Source organism: Octopus bimaculoides, chromosome 28 (assembly GCF_046866305.1).
Source record: "Octopus bimaculoides isolate indiv1 chromosome 28, ASM4686630v1, whole genome shotgun sequence".
Taxonomy (NCBI): domain Eukaryota; kingdom Metazoa; phylum Mollusca; class Cephalopoda; order Octopoda; family Octopodidae; genus Octopus; species Octopus bimaculoides.
The window spans coordinates 10,373,518-10,388,365 of record NC_142955.1 but is presented as its reverse complement, the minus strand read 5'-3'; the positions used below and the strand labels follow the sequence as shown (position 1 = coordinate 10,388,365).

The 14,848-nt window shown below is 36.5% G+C and overlaps 2 protein-coding genes across 2 annotated transcripts; one reads left to right on the top strand and one right to left on the bottom strand.

Moving 5' to 3' along the window:
- Positions 1-338: 338 nt before the first annotated feature.
- Positions 339-8,003, bottom strand: LOC149130539 (uncharacterized). The gene is made up of 2 exons (XM_089343900.1): positions 7,577-8,003; positions 339-3,804 (listed from the first exon to the last, which is right to left on the bottom strand). The coding sequence occupies exon 2, from the start codon at positions 3,095-3,097 to the stop codon at positions 1,730-1,732; it is 1,368 nt and encodes a 455-aa protein (XP_089200026.1). The 5' UTR covers positions 3,098-3,804; positions 7,577-8,003; the 3' UTR covers positions 339-1,729.
- Positions 8,004-8,516: 513 nt separating this feature from the next.
- On the top strand, positions 8,517-12,624 carry LOC149130538 (uncharacterized). The gene has a single exon (XM_089344166.1). The coding sequence runs from the start codon at positions 9,170-9,172 to the stop codon at positions 10,523-10,525; it is 1,356 nt and encodes a 451-aa protein (XP_089200292.1). The 5' UTR covers positions 8,517-9,169; the 3' UTR covers positions 10,526-12,624.
- Positions 12,625-14,848: the final 2,224 nt, after the last annotated feature.

The window sequence follows — 14,848 nt, the reverse complement described above, 5'->3', positions numbered from 1 at the left end:
TTCTGTATGTCTTCAGTGTTTATTGCACCTGTACATTTGCCACCCACAAAATTATCTTCCTTGTTAACCTTCCTTTGATATTGCTGCACCTCTTATGTGTCCATAGCTTACACTGGGAACATCTTATGGAGTTTCTGCCTATGCCTTTTCTACAGATCGAGTGGGACATCTACCTGAAGGGATATGTGTACGATTTATTCTTTTCCCTCTACCACTCTATCAACATAAACATCTTAGAAGGTAGCTAGGCTTTCTTTTCTTCTACCTCTTTATCAACATAAGTATCTTAGAAGGTAGCTAGTTTTATTTCAATAGTTTTAATTTTTATAGTTTTTAGGTTTTATTTTCTTAGTTTGTTATTTTAAGTTTAGGTTTTAAATTTAAATTTTAAGTTTTGGATTTAATTCTTAGTCTTTTATCTTGTATCATTTAATTGCTATTAAGCTTGAAATATAACTCTCAATATGTGTACTAACCGCTATAATATTGTCCTTTGTAACCCCCCACTTTACTGAAACTTTATCTTCAAATTGGCCAGATCTGGCTTCTCATACTTACCTTGCAATATTATTCTAATCATAAACAATCATATCATTAAAATTTCAAAGCTCCAAGGCAATGCATGGTTAATTCATATCAGTATGAAAAAGTAAGCATTACATTTGACAGAGAAATCTGAATGTTAAAGGGTTAAGCACAAATATATATAATTTATTATTTCTTACATTGTCTGTTCTGAGTTACATTACTTCTATGACATCACCCATCATAAATTATTTATTTTCCATGCATTGGACTGTGTGAGATGTGTGTTGGCACTCCATCGCTTACGACGTCGAGGGTTCCAGTCGATCCGATCAACGGAACAGCCTGCTCGTGAAATTAACGTGCAAGTGGCTGAGCACTCCACAGACACGTGTACCCTTAACGTAGTTCTCGGGGATATTCAGCGTGACACAGTGTGACAAGGCTGACCCTTTGAATTACAGGCACAACAGAAACAGGAAGTAAGAGTGAGAGAAAGTTGTGGTGGAAGAGTACAGCAGGGTTCACCACCATTCCCTGCAGGATGCCTCGTGGAGCTTTAGGTGATTTTGCTCAATAAACACTCACAACGCCCTGTCTGGGAATCGAAACCGCGAGTCCGCTGCCCTAACCACTGGGCCATTGTGCCTCTACTGTGTGAGATGTACGAAGCATAGTAACAACATGATACATGCTGCAACACTGAGACGTTAATTTATTTCCTGGAAAAGAGACATTTCACTCAACCAATACTCCGAGAGTCACATTTGACAAATCACATGTATAAATCAACATACTGTGGATTGTTCTGGGTGTCTTTTTATTCACATTTTCCAAATCAGTGAGAAGTAAATCTGACTCTGTTATGAAGTGAGTATACACGTCTGGTGTAAAATGGTTGGTTGTAGTTATCTAAAAATAACATATCACAGAAATATATGTTAACACAGAATGCACTCCGTATGTAGGTACGATACTCAGTTTTCACTGTTCAACTACAGATTGTTAACCAACACAGTCGAACTAATACTGTCAATTCCTCCCAGAAAGTTCATTCAGTTATTTATTATAATCGGTTAGTCCACCTTCAGTTACATGGGGGTGATCAGGATTCTTCCATAACAGACTGTAAACACTACTTTAGCAGAGAAAATGGTTTTAAAAATTTTGATGTGAGTTTTAACAAATTTTAATATTGACACAACTACTGTTTTGTAGCAACACATATGTGTCTGCTTAAATTACTTTGATAAGAGAAAGATTTACCACAGATATCACAAAGATATGGCTTTCCTTTCGTATGAATCTGTTGTTTGTGTATAGTTAAGGTATTTCCATGAGAGAATAATTTACCACATACATCACAGTGATATGGTTTATCTCCTGTATGAATACGTTTATGTCTAGTTAAGTTACCATTTTGAGAGAATGATTTTCCACAGATATCACAGTAATATGGTTTCTCTCCTAAATGAATACGTTTGTGCATAGTCAAATGTCCATTTTCAGAGAAAGATCTATCACAAATATCACAGTGATATGGTTTCTCTCCAGTATGAATACGTTTGTGGTTAGTTAAGGTGTTACCATGACAAAATGATTTATCACAGATATCACAATGATATGGCTTCTCTCCTGTATGAATGCGTATGTGAGTAGTTAAATGGCTACTTCCAGAGAATGATTTTCCACAGATATAACAGTGATATGGTTTCTCTCGAGTATGAATACGTTTGTGCTGAGTTAAGGTATAATTCTGAGGAACTGATGTACCACAGATATCACATTGATAAGGTTTCTCTCCTGTATGAATACGTTTATGTCTAAGTAAGTGGCTTTTTTGAGAGAATGATTTACCACAGAAACCACAGTGATATGGCTTCTCTCCTGTGTGAATACGTTTGTGTTTTGTTAAATTATGATTTAAAGAGAATGACTTATCACAAATATCACAGCGATATAACTTCTCTCCTGTATGAATGTGTTTGTGTGTAATTAAGGCACCATTTTCAGAGAATGATTTACCACAGACATCACAGTGATATGGTTTCTCTCCTGTATGAATGCGTTTGTGTGTAGTAAGGTAGCTACTCCCAGTGAATGATTTACCACAGATTTCACACTGATATGGCTTCTCACCTGTATGCATACGCTTGTGTGTTGTTAAATGTTCATTTTGAGAGAATGATTTACCACAAATATTACAGCAATATGGTTTCACTCCTGTATGAATGCGTTTGTGTTTATTTAAGTGATGGTTTAGAGAGAATGATTTACCACAGACATCACAGTGATATGGTTTATCCCTTGTATGAATACGTTTGTGTATAGTTAACTGACTATTCTGAGAGAATGATCTACCACAGATATTACAGTCATATGGTTTCTCTCCTGTATGAATACGCTTATGTTTAGTCAAGTTACCATTTTCAGAGAAGGATTTCCCACAGATATTACACTGATATGGCTTCTCTCCTGTATGAATACGCTCGTGTATAATTAAGTTACTACTTCCAGAAAATGATTTATTGCAAATATCACAGTGATATGATTTTCCAGTTTCATTTGGCATCTTTTCAGGCAAAAAAAAAAAAAGTCACTCCTTAAAGGTTCTTACATAATTCATTTTACCTATATTTTTCTTATCACACCATAATATTTGAACATTCTCCATGTTTTTGTTTTTATTGTTTATTTTTTACATTGCTTTCTGCTAATATATTTACATCAACTGTGGTCTTTGTTCATATCTTGAAACATCACAAACCTCTATAAATTTAGAGTCAAATTATCACCACCATCATCATTTAACATCCATTGTCCATGCTGGCATAGGTTGGACAGTTTGACCAGGGCTGGTAAGCTGAGGGGCTGCACCAGACACCAGTCTGATTTGGCATGGTTTCTACAGCTGGATACCTCTCCTAATGCCAGCCACTCTGAGAGTGTAATGGTTGCTTTTATGTGCCAGTTGTGTGACACCAGTATCTGTTACGACTATGATCTCACTTGACTTGATGGGCCTTCTATTCAAGCATGGCACAGCATCTAAATATTGGTTTGCAGAATTCCAAATGAAATGCTGTTACTATTTTCAGTTATGACTTAATACTTCCTCACATTTCCTTGAAGATCCAAGTAAACAATGTTGTATGTCTGTTTCTGTGTAACATTTTTCTTTAGTCTCTCAAAGATGATCAACATTCATGATAAATCCAATACAAACAAGCCTTTACCATTGGCATAAACAAGCCTTTTATACCAATGGTATCTGACAATCTGAAATCATAGAGAAATAACATTGTAAGATAAAGAACATGCATAAAATGTAGAGATTTAACTGAATATTTTACTACGTTTCTATGGAGATAAACTAACAAATAAACACTAATCTGAATAAAAATGTGTAACAATTTCTTTTGTTTTTAATCTTCGGTCAACAAGTGTTATTTCCTATTTGCTTCTGCAGAGAAATCAAAGGAAATGACTACTATTTCCTTTGAATTTTACTTCTGTGACCTGAACATCAATGTTTTGAAACTGATCTAGTTTCCATTACATTTCACAGATTCAGCATTGAATTGCTGGAGTAGATATTCTCTGATCAGGAGTAGTGGGGAGCATTACAGCCATGTATCGAGAAGGATTCTTTGGGGTTTGAATAAATGTAACAAAGTCTGAAGAATATATTTAGACATTTTTCTTAATTTCTAGGGTACCTAAGGAGAAAAATCGTGTTACACACTGCAATTAAATTACATATTCATATTGTGTAACTCTACATATACTAACTCTTTAAGCATTTAAACTGGTCATATCTGGCCCAAATGTTCAACCTCTTTCATCTTCAGACTAACCAGTTCTGGCCTCTCCCACCTACCCAACAGTGTCATTCTAAAAATATGCAATTACATCATCAAAATCTTGATGTTATAAGATAATGTTTGACTAATTAAAAAACGTGAATGAATAAGCATTACATTCAACAGAATAATATATTTATATCATCATCATCATCATCATCATTTAATGTCTGCTTTCCATGCTAGCATGGGTTGGACGATTTGACTGAGGACTGATGAACAAGATGGCTACACCAGGCTCCAATCTGATTTGGATGCCCTTCCTAATGCCAACCACTCCGAGAGTGTAGTGGGTGCTTTTACGTGCCACCGGCATGAAGGCCAGTCAGGCAGTACTGGCAACGGCCATGCTCAAAATGGTGTATTTTATGTGCCACCTGCACAGGAGCCAGTCCAGTAGCACTGGCAATGATCTTGCTCGAATGTCTTTACACGTGCCAGGAAGGTGACGCTGGGCACAGGTGCCATCCCGATTTTGCTTTCGCTTGCCCCAACAGGTCTTCGCAAGCCGAGTTTAGTGTCCAATGAAGGAGACAATGTTGGTATGGGTGCCAGTCGTCGAATTTAGTTTGATTTCGATTTCACTTGCCTCAACAGATCTTCGCAAGCAGAGTTAAATGTCCAATGAAGGAAGGTACGCATAAGTGGGCTGGCTACACCCCTGGTAGAGGCCTTGGATTTAGCTCTCACTTGGCTTGCCAGGTCTTCTCACGCACAGCATATTTCCGAAGGTCTCGGTCAGAAGTCATCGCCTCGGTGAAGCCTAATGTTCGAAGGTTGTGCCTCACCACCTCATCCCAGGTCTTCCTGGGCCTACCTCTTCCACAGGTTCCCTCATCTGCTAGGGCGTGGCACTTTTTCACACAGCTATCCTCATCCATTCTCACCACATGACCATACCAGCGCAATTGTCTCTCTTGCACACCACAACTGATGCTTCTTAGGTTCAACTTTTCTCTCAAGGTACTTACACTCTGTCTAGTATGCACACTGACATTACACATCCATCGGAGCATACTGGCTTCATTCCTTGCGAGCCTACGCATGTCCTCAGCAGTCATGGCCCATGTTTCACTGCTATGTAGCATGGCTGTTCGTACACATGTGTCATACAGTCTGCCTTTTACTCTGAGTGAGAGGCCCTTTCTCACCAGCAGAGGTAAGAGCTCTCTGAACTTTGCCCAGGCTATTCTTATTCTAGCAGATACAATTTCAGCGCACCCTCTTCCACTACTAACTTGGTCACCTAGATAGTGGAAGCTATCAGCTAAGTCTAGTTTTTCTCCCTGGAATGTGGCCAAAGTTGTTTTCTGCACATTTTCAGTATTTATTGCTTCTGAACATGTCACATACAAAAACTAACTTCTTAGTTAACCTTCCTTTGATATTGCTGCACCTCTTATGTATCCATAGCTTACACTGGGTACATCTTATGGAGTTTCTACCTACGCCTTTTCTACAGATCGAGCAGGGCCATCTACCTGAAGGGGTTTGTGTTTTGTCTACCTTCCTACTTATTAGGACTTTGGTTTTAGCTAGGTTGACTCTAAGGCCCTTCGATTCTAGTCCTTGCTTCCACACCTGAAACTTCTCCTCTAGTTCTGATAGTGTCTCAGCAATTAGTGCAAGGTCATCAGCATAGAGGAGCTCCCAGGGGCATCCTGTCTTGAATTCCTGTTATCGCCTGGAGGACTATGATAAATAGGAGCGAGCTGAGGACTGAACCTTGGTGGACTCCTACCTCTACCCGGAATTCTTCACTGTACTCGTTGCTAACCCTCACCTTACTGACAGCGTCTCTGTACATGGCTCGCACAGCTCTCAGTTAAGCTGTGTTTGGTGGGATATGGAGGTTGTTTTCTATGATGGAGTGTTAAACCAAAACAAAACAGTTCATGCAGAGAAGTATTGTCATTAATTGGAGACACTGCACAAACATTAGCAGAAACAGCATCCATCATTGGTCAGTCTTAAAAAACGTGTACTTTTACAAGATAATGCAAGACCACATATTACTCAAGGCACCCAGGAAAAGATTGTGGCATAAAATATGTATGTTTTGCCTCATCCTCCTTACTTACCTGACATTGATCCATTTGGCTATCATTTTTTAAGATCATTGTAATATCATTTAGAAGGAAAACACTTAATTAATTGCGAAGAGGTTAAAAATGATATTGAGTGTTTCTTGGCTTTGAAACTTGAAGAACTCGGAGCAATGACCATGTAAACGAATACTGAGATGTACTTATTCTGGAATTTCATCTACGAATAATTACGGTTGGAACGTGATCGCCGTTTGGGAGTATGATTTCTGTCTAATAGTAATATCTGAGGTTTAGAACGCAGGAATCTTCCTAAATTTTCTAAAAATAAAAATGTTATTGGTACTTATTTTGGAATTTCATCTAGGAATAATTACGGTCGGAACGTTTTTGACGAAAGGTATTTTTCAATGGAGAATCTAACGAAGTGTGATCGCAATAATTCAGAAGCACTAAACTGTATTTGTGTGCTATATATTGTTATTAAATTTCTATTCGCGCTGTGATCTTGGGACTGAAATGGAATTTGAGAAAAAAGAAAAAAAAAAAAAAAAAGGAATATTCAAGGTTGCAATACTATATTTCACTTCATGTTCAGTTTAAACTTTATAAATAAATATATTTTTGCATTATTCATTATTGTTTTTAAAAACAAATCACATACACCAATCAGCACCACCAATGACCACCACCACCACGCAATTAATCACCGCGATATTACCATCGCCACCGCCACAACAGAAAATAGTATTAATTGGCTTAAGAGACATGGACTTTTAAATACCTCAAAAATATGCCCCTCGTGTGGAGCTAGCATGATGGAAGTAGCCAAAAAGTTTTTTTTTCTAATTTGATAAATTCTACGGAAACAAACGAAGGTGGACGAGTGATAGAGAGATAGACAGACAGATAGATAGCTAGATAGATAGATAGATAGATAGATAGATAGCTCCGGCCAGTCAGTAGCCAAAGAAACAGATTTCATCTCAAACCAGCAGTAACATTCCTTGTTTAGATTTTTCTACTTTCGCTTCTGACAGCTAATACCATGACAGTGCCAAATATTTTGTTCTACAAAATTTAATTTCGACCGTAGAGTGCGAGATTCTTAACATAAGGACATTGTTAAAGGGAAATACATACCTTGTCAGTGGAATTTGGTTAACGAAAACTCCACAGAGTACTCGGTACAAGAAATAATAAGCATTAATGGAATTTCAGGTTTTAAAGGGTCGAAACAATTCAGCAAGGAAAATGAAAACATTCACGGCTTCGCAATTCTAGGAGACTGCAAAGAAATATTGGATTTTCATTGGTCAAATTAAGTCATGTGACCAAACATTATTAAATAAAAGAAATCTGAGGTTGAGGGTGTCTGTGATATTATGTGTTTCTTTTGTTTTAGTCGGTAGTAAATTCTTTGTACCTTACTTAACTGAGTAATTATTTGACACCTGACTATTTCGTTTTTTTTTATGAATTACGTTTTGTTTGAAATTTGATTTCTTCATGCTATTGATGCATCTTCTCTACGCATCTTCACACAAATATCTATCTATCTGTCAGTCTGGTGGGAGAGAGAGAGAGAGAGAGAGAGAGAGAGAGAGAGAGAGAGAGAAATGTTCATAGATTATCAGAGCTATATTATTATTATTATTATTATTATTATTATTATTATTTTACGAAATATGTTAATGTTAGGATCATTGGAACTTTTTTGTACTGTGACTTTTATTGATTATCCCTATTGAATAAAATATAAAACAATATTATTCTTTAGTATCTTGTCGGCGAATATGTAACTAAGAACGTTCCAACTGAAACAATTCTGTTTTATATATCTAGGAGATAGTCGAAAATGTCCTTTGTATTTCTTAAGATAGTAGGTGTATGTATGGTTTGATGGGGATTTAGCTGCTAATCTTAACAGGTCGAATGACCATGTAAGTGCCCCCTCGTAGATACGTAACAGTTATTTCGCGGTTGTTTCTTTTCGTTTTGTTTTTTTCTTGTTATGATTTATTGGCAGGACAAGAATGAATGGAAAAAAATTTATATAACTGAAGGAATTTCTGAATGTATAGCATTATGTTAGGGACTTTAGCTTACGACACCGGTGCCATTCAAATGAGAGAAATCTGTAAACGACACCGCTTACTCAGTCTGTTTGTTCAACTAATTTCATCGAACAATTTGCAATAATTATTTCATGTTCAAGAGAAAGTTAATGTTTGTGGATAAGATAGGGTGATTTATGTTTCATGGTTGGTGTTCCACCACCTTCACCATTAAATATTTCATTTCATTACAAACTATCGTGATTTGATTGTTCCCTATTTTACAGGGCAGAGGAAATAATGGATTTCAGTCGCCAACAAATAAGTGAATATTGACTTTTCAGAAGCACGTATTCTTTGGATCGCCATCTCAACATACTGTATATGTTTTTTTTTATAACTATCCGCAGTGAACAATCTAATTTTATTAAGACTACTCATGCACATCATCTTTTTGGTACTTATGTACACAAAGCCGCACAGTTCTTCACCGACATCGCCCGTATATCGTCTATTTACATTTCTTAACGTAGAGATATAAATATTTTTGTCTGTCACTATATGTATGTAACTTAGAATCCAGCCAGCGCCAAACATTCTATGGGTAAGTAGAAAATACATCTACATTGCGTATCTCATGATATCTTAGACAAAAAACTGAACTTTAGTCATTATTAACATGGAAAACGTTAATCACCTGGATACGTCTAACACGGCAGTTTTTAACAATATTGATTCAGTTACACAGACATACAATGACGAGAAACTTTTATGGAGTGAAACGTTAACTACTCAAAACTCATTGTATGGAAATATTCCTGAATATAGCTGTGAGACTTGTGGGAAAACTTTCCTTTTAGAAAACGACTTGTCCACACACAAAGAAATACACAATAGGGAAAAACCCTTTCACTGTGAAGTATGTGGGCAATCTTTTGTAACTAACAGTTATTTAACAAGTCACATAAGGACCCACACTGGAGAAAAACCCTTCCATTGTGAAATATGTGGGAAATCGTTCTCTCATAATTCTACTCTCGTAGTTCACATAAGAATGCATACTGGAGAAAGACCCTATCATTGTGACATATGTGGGAAAGCATTTGCCGATAATTCTAATCTTGTTGGTCATCGAAGAATACATACTGGAGAAAAACGATTTGATTGTGATATCTGTGGGAAGTCTTTTATCTTTAAAAGTGATTTTAACAGACACAAAAGAATACACACTGGAGAGAAACCTTTTTCTTGTGAATTATGCGGGGACTCGTTCTCTGATAACTCTAGTCTTGTACGTCACCGAAGAATACACACGGGAGAAAAACGGTTTCACTGTGAAATATGTGGGAAATCTTTTGCCTTTAATAGTGATTTGAACAGACATAAAAGAGTACACAATGGAGAAAGACCCTACCATTGTGAAGTCTGCGCGAAATCATTCTCTGATAATTCTAGCCTCTTAGTTCACCGAAGAATACATACTGGAGAAAAACGATTTGATTGCGAAATATGTGGGAAGTCTTTTATTACTAGCAGTGATTTAACCAGGCATAAAAGAATCCACACTGGAGAAAAACCTTATCATTGTGATGTGTGTGGTAAGTCTTTTATCACTAATGGTCACTTAAAAAGACACAAAATAATGCACACTGGAGAAAAAAACTATCATTGTGAAATCTGTGGGAAATCTTGCACTCGGAATTCTCATCTTGTTAGCCACATACGTAGTCACACTGGAGAAAAACCATTCCATTGTGATGTGTGTGGCAAGTCCTTCACTCAGAATTCTAAACTTAACCTCCACAAACGCATTCATACTGGTGAAAAACTCTTTCACTGTGAGGTGTGTGGAAAGTCTTTTGTCTTTAATAGTGATTTCAATAGACACAAAAGAACACACACAGTGGGAAAATCCCATCATGGCGAAACGTTTGGAAAATCAGTCACTCAGTCTTCTTGTCTCGTTACCCACAGTTGTAGTCACACCGGAGAAAAACCATATCTTTGTGAAATATGTGGGAATCTTTCATCATAAATTCTCATTTTGTAGTTCACAAACGTAGTCGCACTAAAGAGAAAACAGTATCAGAGTGAAATATGTGGAAAATAATTTATCATGAACAAACTTTTAAAACGATAAACATAACACACAAGAGGAAAGCCTTTTATCTGTGGAGAAATCCTTGCAAATCTAAACAGAGTCCCAGTAGCCTGTACACAATGAAGGACAATTAAAAAAGTGAAATATGTTGGAAATAATTCTTAGTGTATGTTCATGGTGTAGTCTACCAGTGTCTTCTCACTTGAGAGAAACCTTTTCACTAAAATATTTGTGGATTGTAAACAAGCTGTTGATAACGGAATCCATATGAGACAAAATCTCTATCAATGTGAAATATGTGAGGAATTATCCAGTGTGAAGTAAGCCTTATAATCTACAACTGAATATAAACTGAAAAAGGAAAAAAAAAAATCAGCATTGTGGAATATGTTGGGAACTATTCTGGGAGTTTCAGAGTTGTAATCCATAAATATACCTTAGAGAAAGATCTATTCACTGATTATTTTTATCATTAAAGTTTATTACAGTGACAGTCTTGTTTATGATGATTATAAAGATGCAGAAGTAAAACCACATAGGTGTGAGATTTGTGGGAAATATTTCACATTGCTAAGTCGTGTTATATGTAAAACAAATATTGAAATGATCTTTAACACATTTCCTATATGTAGATTTGAAAGTCTTTTTATGTTATAGAATTATTAATATGTAACAATGTCTGGTCAACATCTGCACATTATATCCTACTGCCTGATTTGAGAAGCAGAGTTTATAAAATTGGATGTTATAAACATAATCAATTGTACTTAGATAAAAAATATTCTTGATTGCCTGAAAATTTTCCTGAAGACCTTGTTAGTCCTATTGAACAAGTACAGTTGAAACAGTTCCATCACTGTTACAGCCAAATTCTGATACAGAAGTATTATACTCAACTAACAATGACTATCATCAAGTAAAGTCTATTGAATAACAAATAACTGAATGAAGCCAGGTTAAATATTGCAGCAATGATGGATCATCACATCCTTCTAGATTCTGTCCTACATTTGAGAAGAAATGATTTAATTATGGTAAATTTGGATGTTGCAACAAATCCTGCAAATCAATGCCATGCTATCTTCCAAGTTTGTCCATAATGTTATGAACCTTAAATGGTTCGATTATGAGGAAGCAACATCAAATATTGGTGTCAGCTTTTTGCCTTCATAACTTTAAATATTAATTGTGTAGCAAATTTTATCTTACAGCAGGCTAAGTGTAAACAGAATGAACTCCTAGTTCAGATATGTTGGCTACTGGTGTAGCGCACTTCACCATCATATCTTCACTGTTAACAAATTTATCATTAGTCAACAGAGTTACTGATAGGGTTGTGGAATCAGTACATAAAAGCTTCAACTTATCAGTTTATGGCATCACAAACACTGGTTCCTATTTAGAATGTAACTAATCAGACATCTCTAACATCAACAGAAAGCATACAACATACATGGTCAATTTAAATCTTCAGTTTAAGCTTCAGCATTCTAACCTGTTAACTTTTGGGCTTAAAGGCTCTTGCTAGGCCATTGCGGCTTTAGATATTGAAAAATATTTTGATTTGTTAAACTTTTAATGCCATTTTATATATCAAAATTGCTCAGTATATGGTGGGATATGAAGGGTTTATCTTTGATGAAGTGAGTTAAACCAAAACAAAACAATGCAGAGAAGTATTGTCATCAATTGGAGGCACTGCACAAAAATCTGCTGAAAGAGTACCTATCATTGGTCAGTCTTAAAGAGGTGTACTCTTACAAGATAATGCAAAACAACGTATTGTTTTATATATCGACAGAATGCACACAACATACCTGGTCAATGTGAATCATCAGTTTAAATTTCAGCACTCTGACATGTTAAACCTTGGCTTAAGAAGAAATTGAAAAGATTTTTGATTTGTTACACTATTAATGCCAGTTTATATCAACATTTTCAGAGTTGAGCATCTTCTTGCAGCAAATTGGAATTTCTTGAAAATAAATCAAGAACAGCCCTTTGAGAAGGCAAAAAATACTTTTTATACAGTACTTTGTTTTGACTGTAGTCTTTATTGAGTGTGAAAACATCTCTTACTGTTGATACTTCTGAATTTTCTGTAGCAGGAATATCTCAAGAGGGAAGACCAAAGCATGTATTAGTCATACATTTGGTTGTGCTGAGACAAATGGGAGCAGTATTGAACAAGAGTTGTATGTGGTGGTGTGGTGTGTTGGAAGAGAGACGGATTTTATATTAAGGAAAGTCTTTTACTATGGAGATTGATCATCAGTTGTCAGAATATATTTTTACAAAGAATATTGATGTTTCCAGGCAAGCTTCCTGGTAGAATGCTATATGGGCTGTCATTATCACAATACGATTTCAAAATCATTAACATGCCTCATTAAACCATCAGTCATGTTGATGCTCTTACAAGACTAAAGTGTGACTCAGAAGTAATTTCTGCTGAGTACTTCAAAAAATCATTTTAATACATGTAACTTATATTTGCTTAAAGAATCACATTTCATCAGATGTTTGATCTAGATCAACTCCTTCAAAATGACAATTTGTCAGATATTCTTCTGATCTGACTGAAGAAAATAAACCTATCTTAAACAAAAACAGTTTTTTTTAACACTTGCAGAAGTTCTTTCCACAATTCATAACATGCTCACATTGACGTACAACAATTGAAAAAAGCAATGGCATGTGTTTGGTAATCTTATATCGATAGAGATACTGAAGAATTTGTTAAATCTTGTGACTCGTGCTAAAATAATCCTTAAAGGCTCCTTTCTACTGATAAGTGGCCTAATTCACAGCCCTGGAAAAAAAGTATGCATATGGATAGGGGATACATATAAAATGTTGTGAATGTGTTGATCAAAGTTGATTCAGCCGTTACTTAGATTGAAGCCTTTTTATGTTCTATTGGGAACTTGAAAAACATCAGAAAACATCTATTCCCTATATTTCTTTTAGATTTGGTGCTCCAAAGTCAATGATACCAGACAATGGACCAGAATTCATTCAAAGATCTAGTTAAACTGACTCCTAACTACAATCCAAAATCTAATGATACAGCAAAAAGACCTGTGCAAACAATGAAGTCCTCATTAAAAAGTTCATCAAGTGGAAAGTTTGTTAAAGATTCTTTTCAACCATCACAATATATCTGGAGGTTGTAAGTTACCTCCAACTAAGAAATTACTTGGCAGACAAGAGTTACTACTGTCAAAAGGGAGAGATGACACATGGTTCATTACAAGAACAATGTAAAAAAAAATTTCCTGCAGACACCTGTTATCTGACTGATGGCAGCAGAAACACAGCCTGGATTAAATATGATGGCGAAAAAGCTCAGCATCAGTTGAACAAATAATTTATAAAAATTCTTCTTCAAACACATCTTCTAATCCTGATAATGTTATCAGTGGGTGAAAACTACCAAGTTTCTCCATCTCCTGTAAGGCCACCACATGGATCATGTAATAATATTAATAACAGGTCAACATCATCATCAATTTCTCCAACTGTTGCTGCTACTAATAGTCTCCAACACCTCCCATATTGTCAAAATTGTAAAATCACAATAATTCCAACTGCAGGTTATTGAGTGGTACAACTTTATGATGCAGGAGCTGCAGAACTGCAAAGGGAAGTTGAAAACCACAAAGATATAATGATTAACAGGACTTAACTTTCATAGTTGGGGTAATGAAATATTTATAGTATTTTATTATTAATATCTTTCATTTGTTTCAGTCATTAGACTGTGGCCATGCTGGGGCACTGCCTTCATCATCATCATCATCGTTTAACGTCCGCTTTCCATGCTAGCATGGGTTGGACGATTTGACTGAGGACTGGTGAAACCGGATGGCAACACCAGGCTCCAGTCTGATTTGGCAGAGTTTCTACAGCTGGATGCCCTTCCTAATGCCAACCACTCAGAGAGTGTAGTGGGTGCTTTTACGTGTCACCCGCACAAAAACGGCCACGCTCGAAATGGTGTCTTTTATGTGCCACCTGCGCAAGCCAGTCCAGGGGCACTGGCAACGATCTCACTCGAAAATCCTACGGGAGCCAGTCAGGCGGTACTGGCAACGGCCACGCTCAAAATGGTGCATCTCATGTGCCACCCGTACAAGAGCCAGTCCAGGGGCACTGGCAACGATCTTACTTGGCTTGCCGGGTCTTCTCACGCACAGCACATTTCCAAAGGTCTCGGTCAGTAGTCATCGCCTCGGTGAGGCCCAATGTACGGAG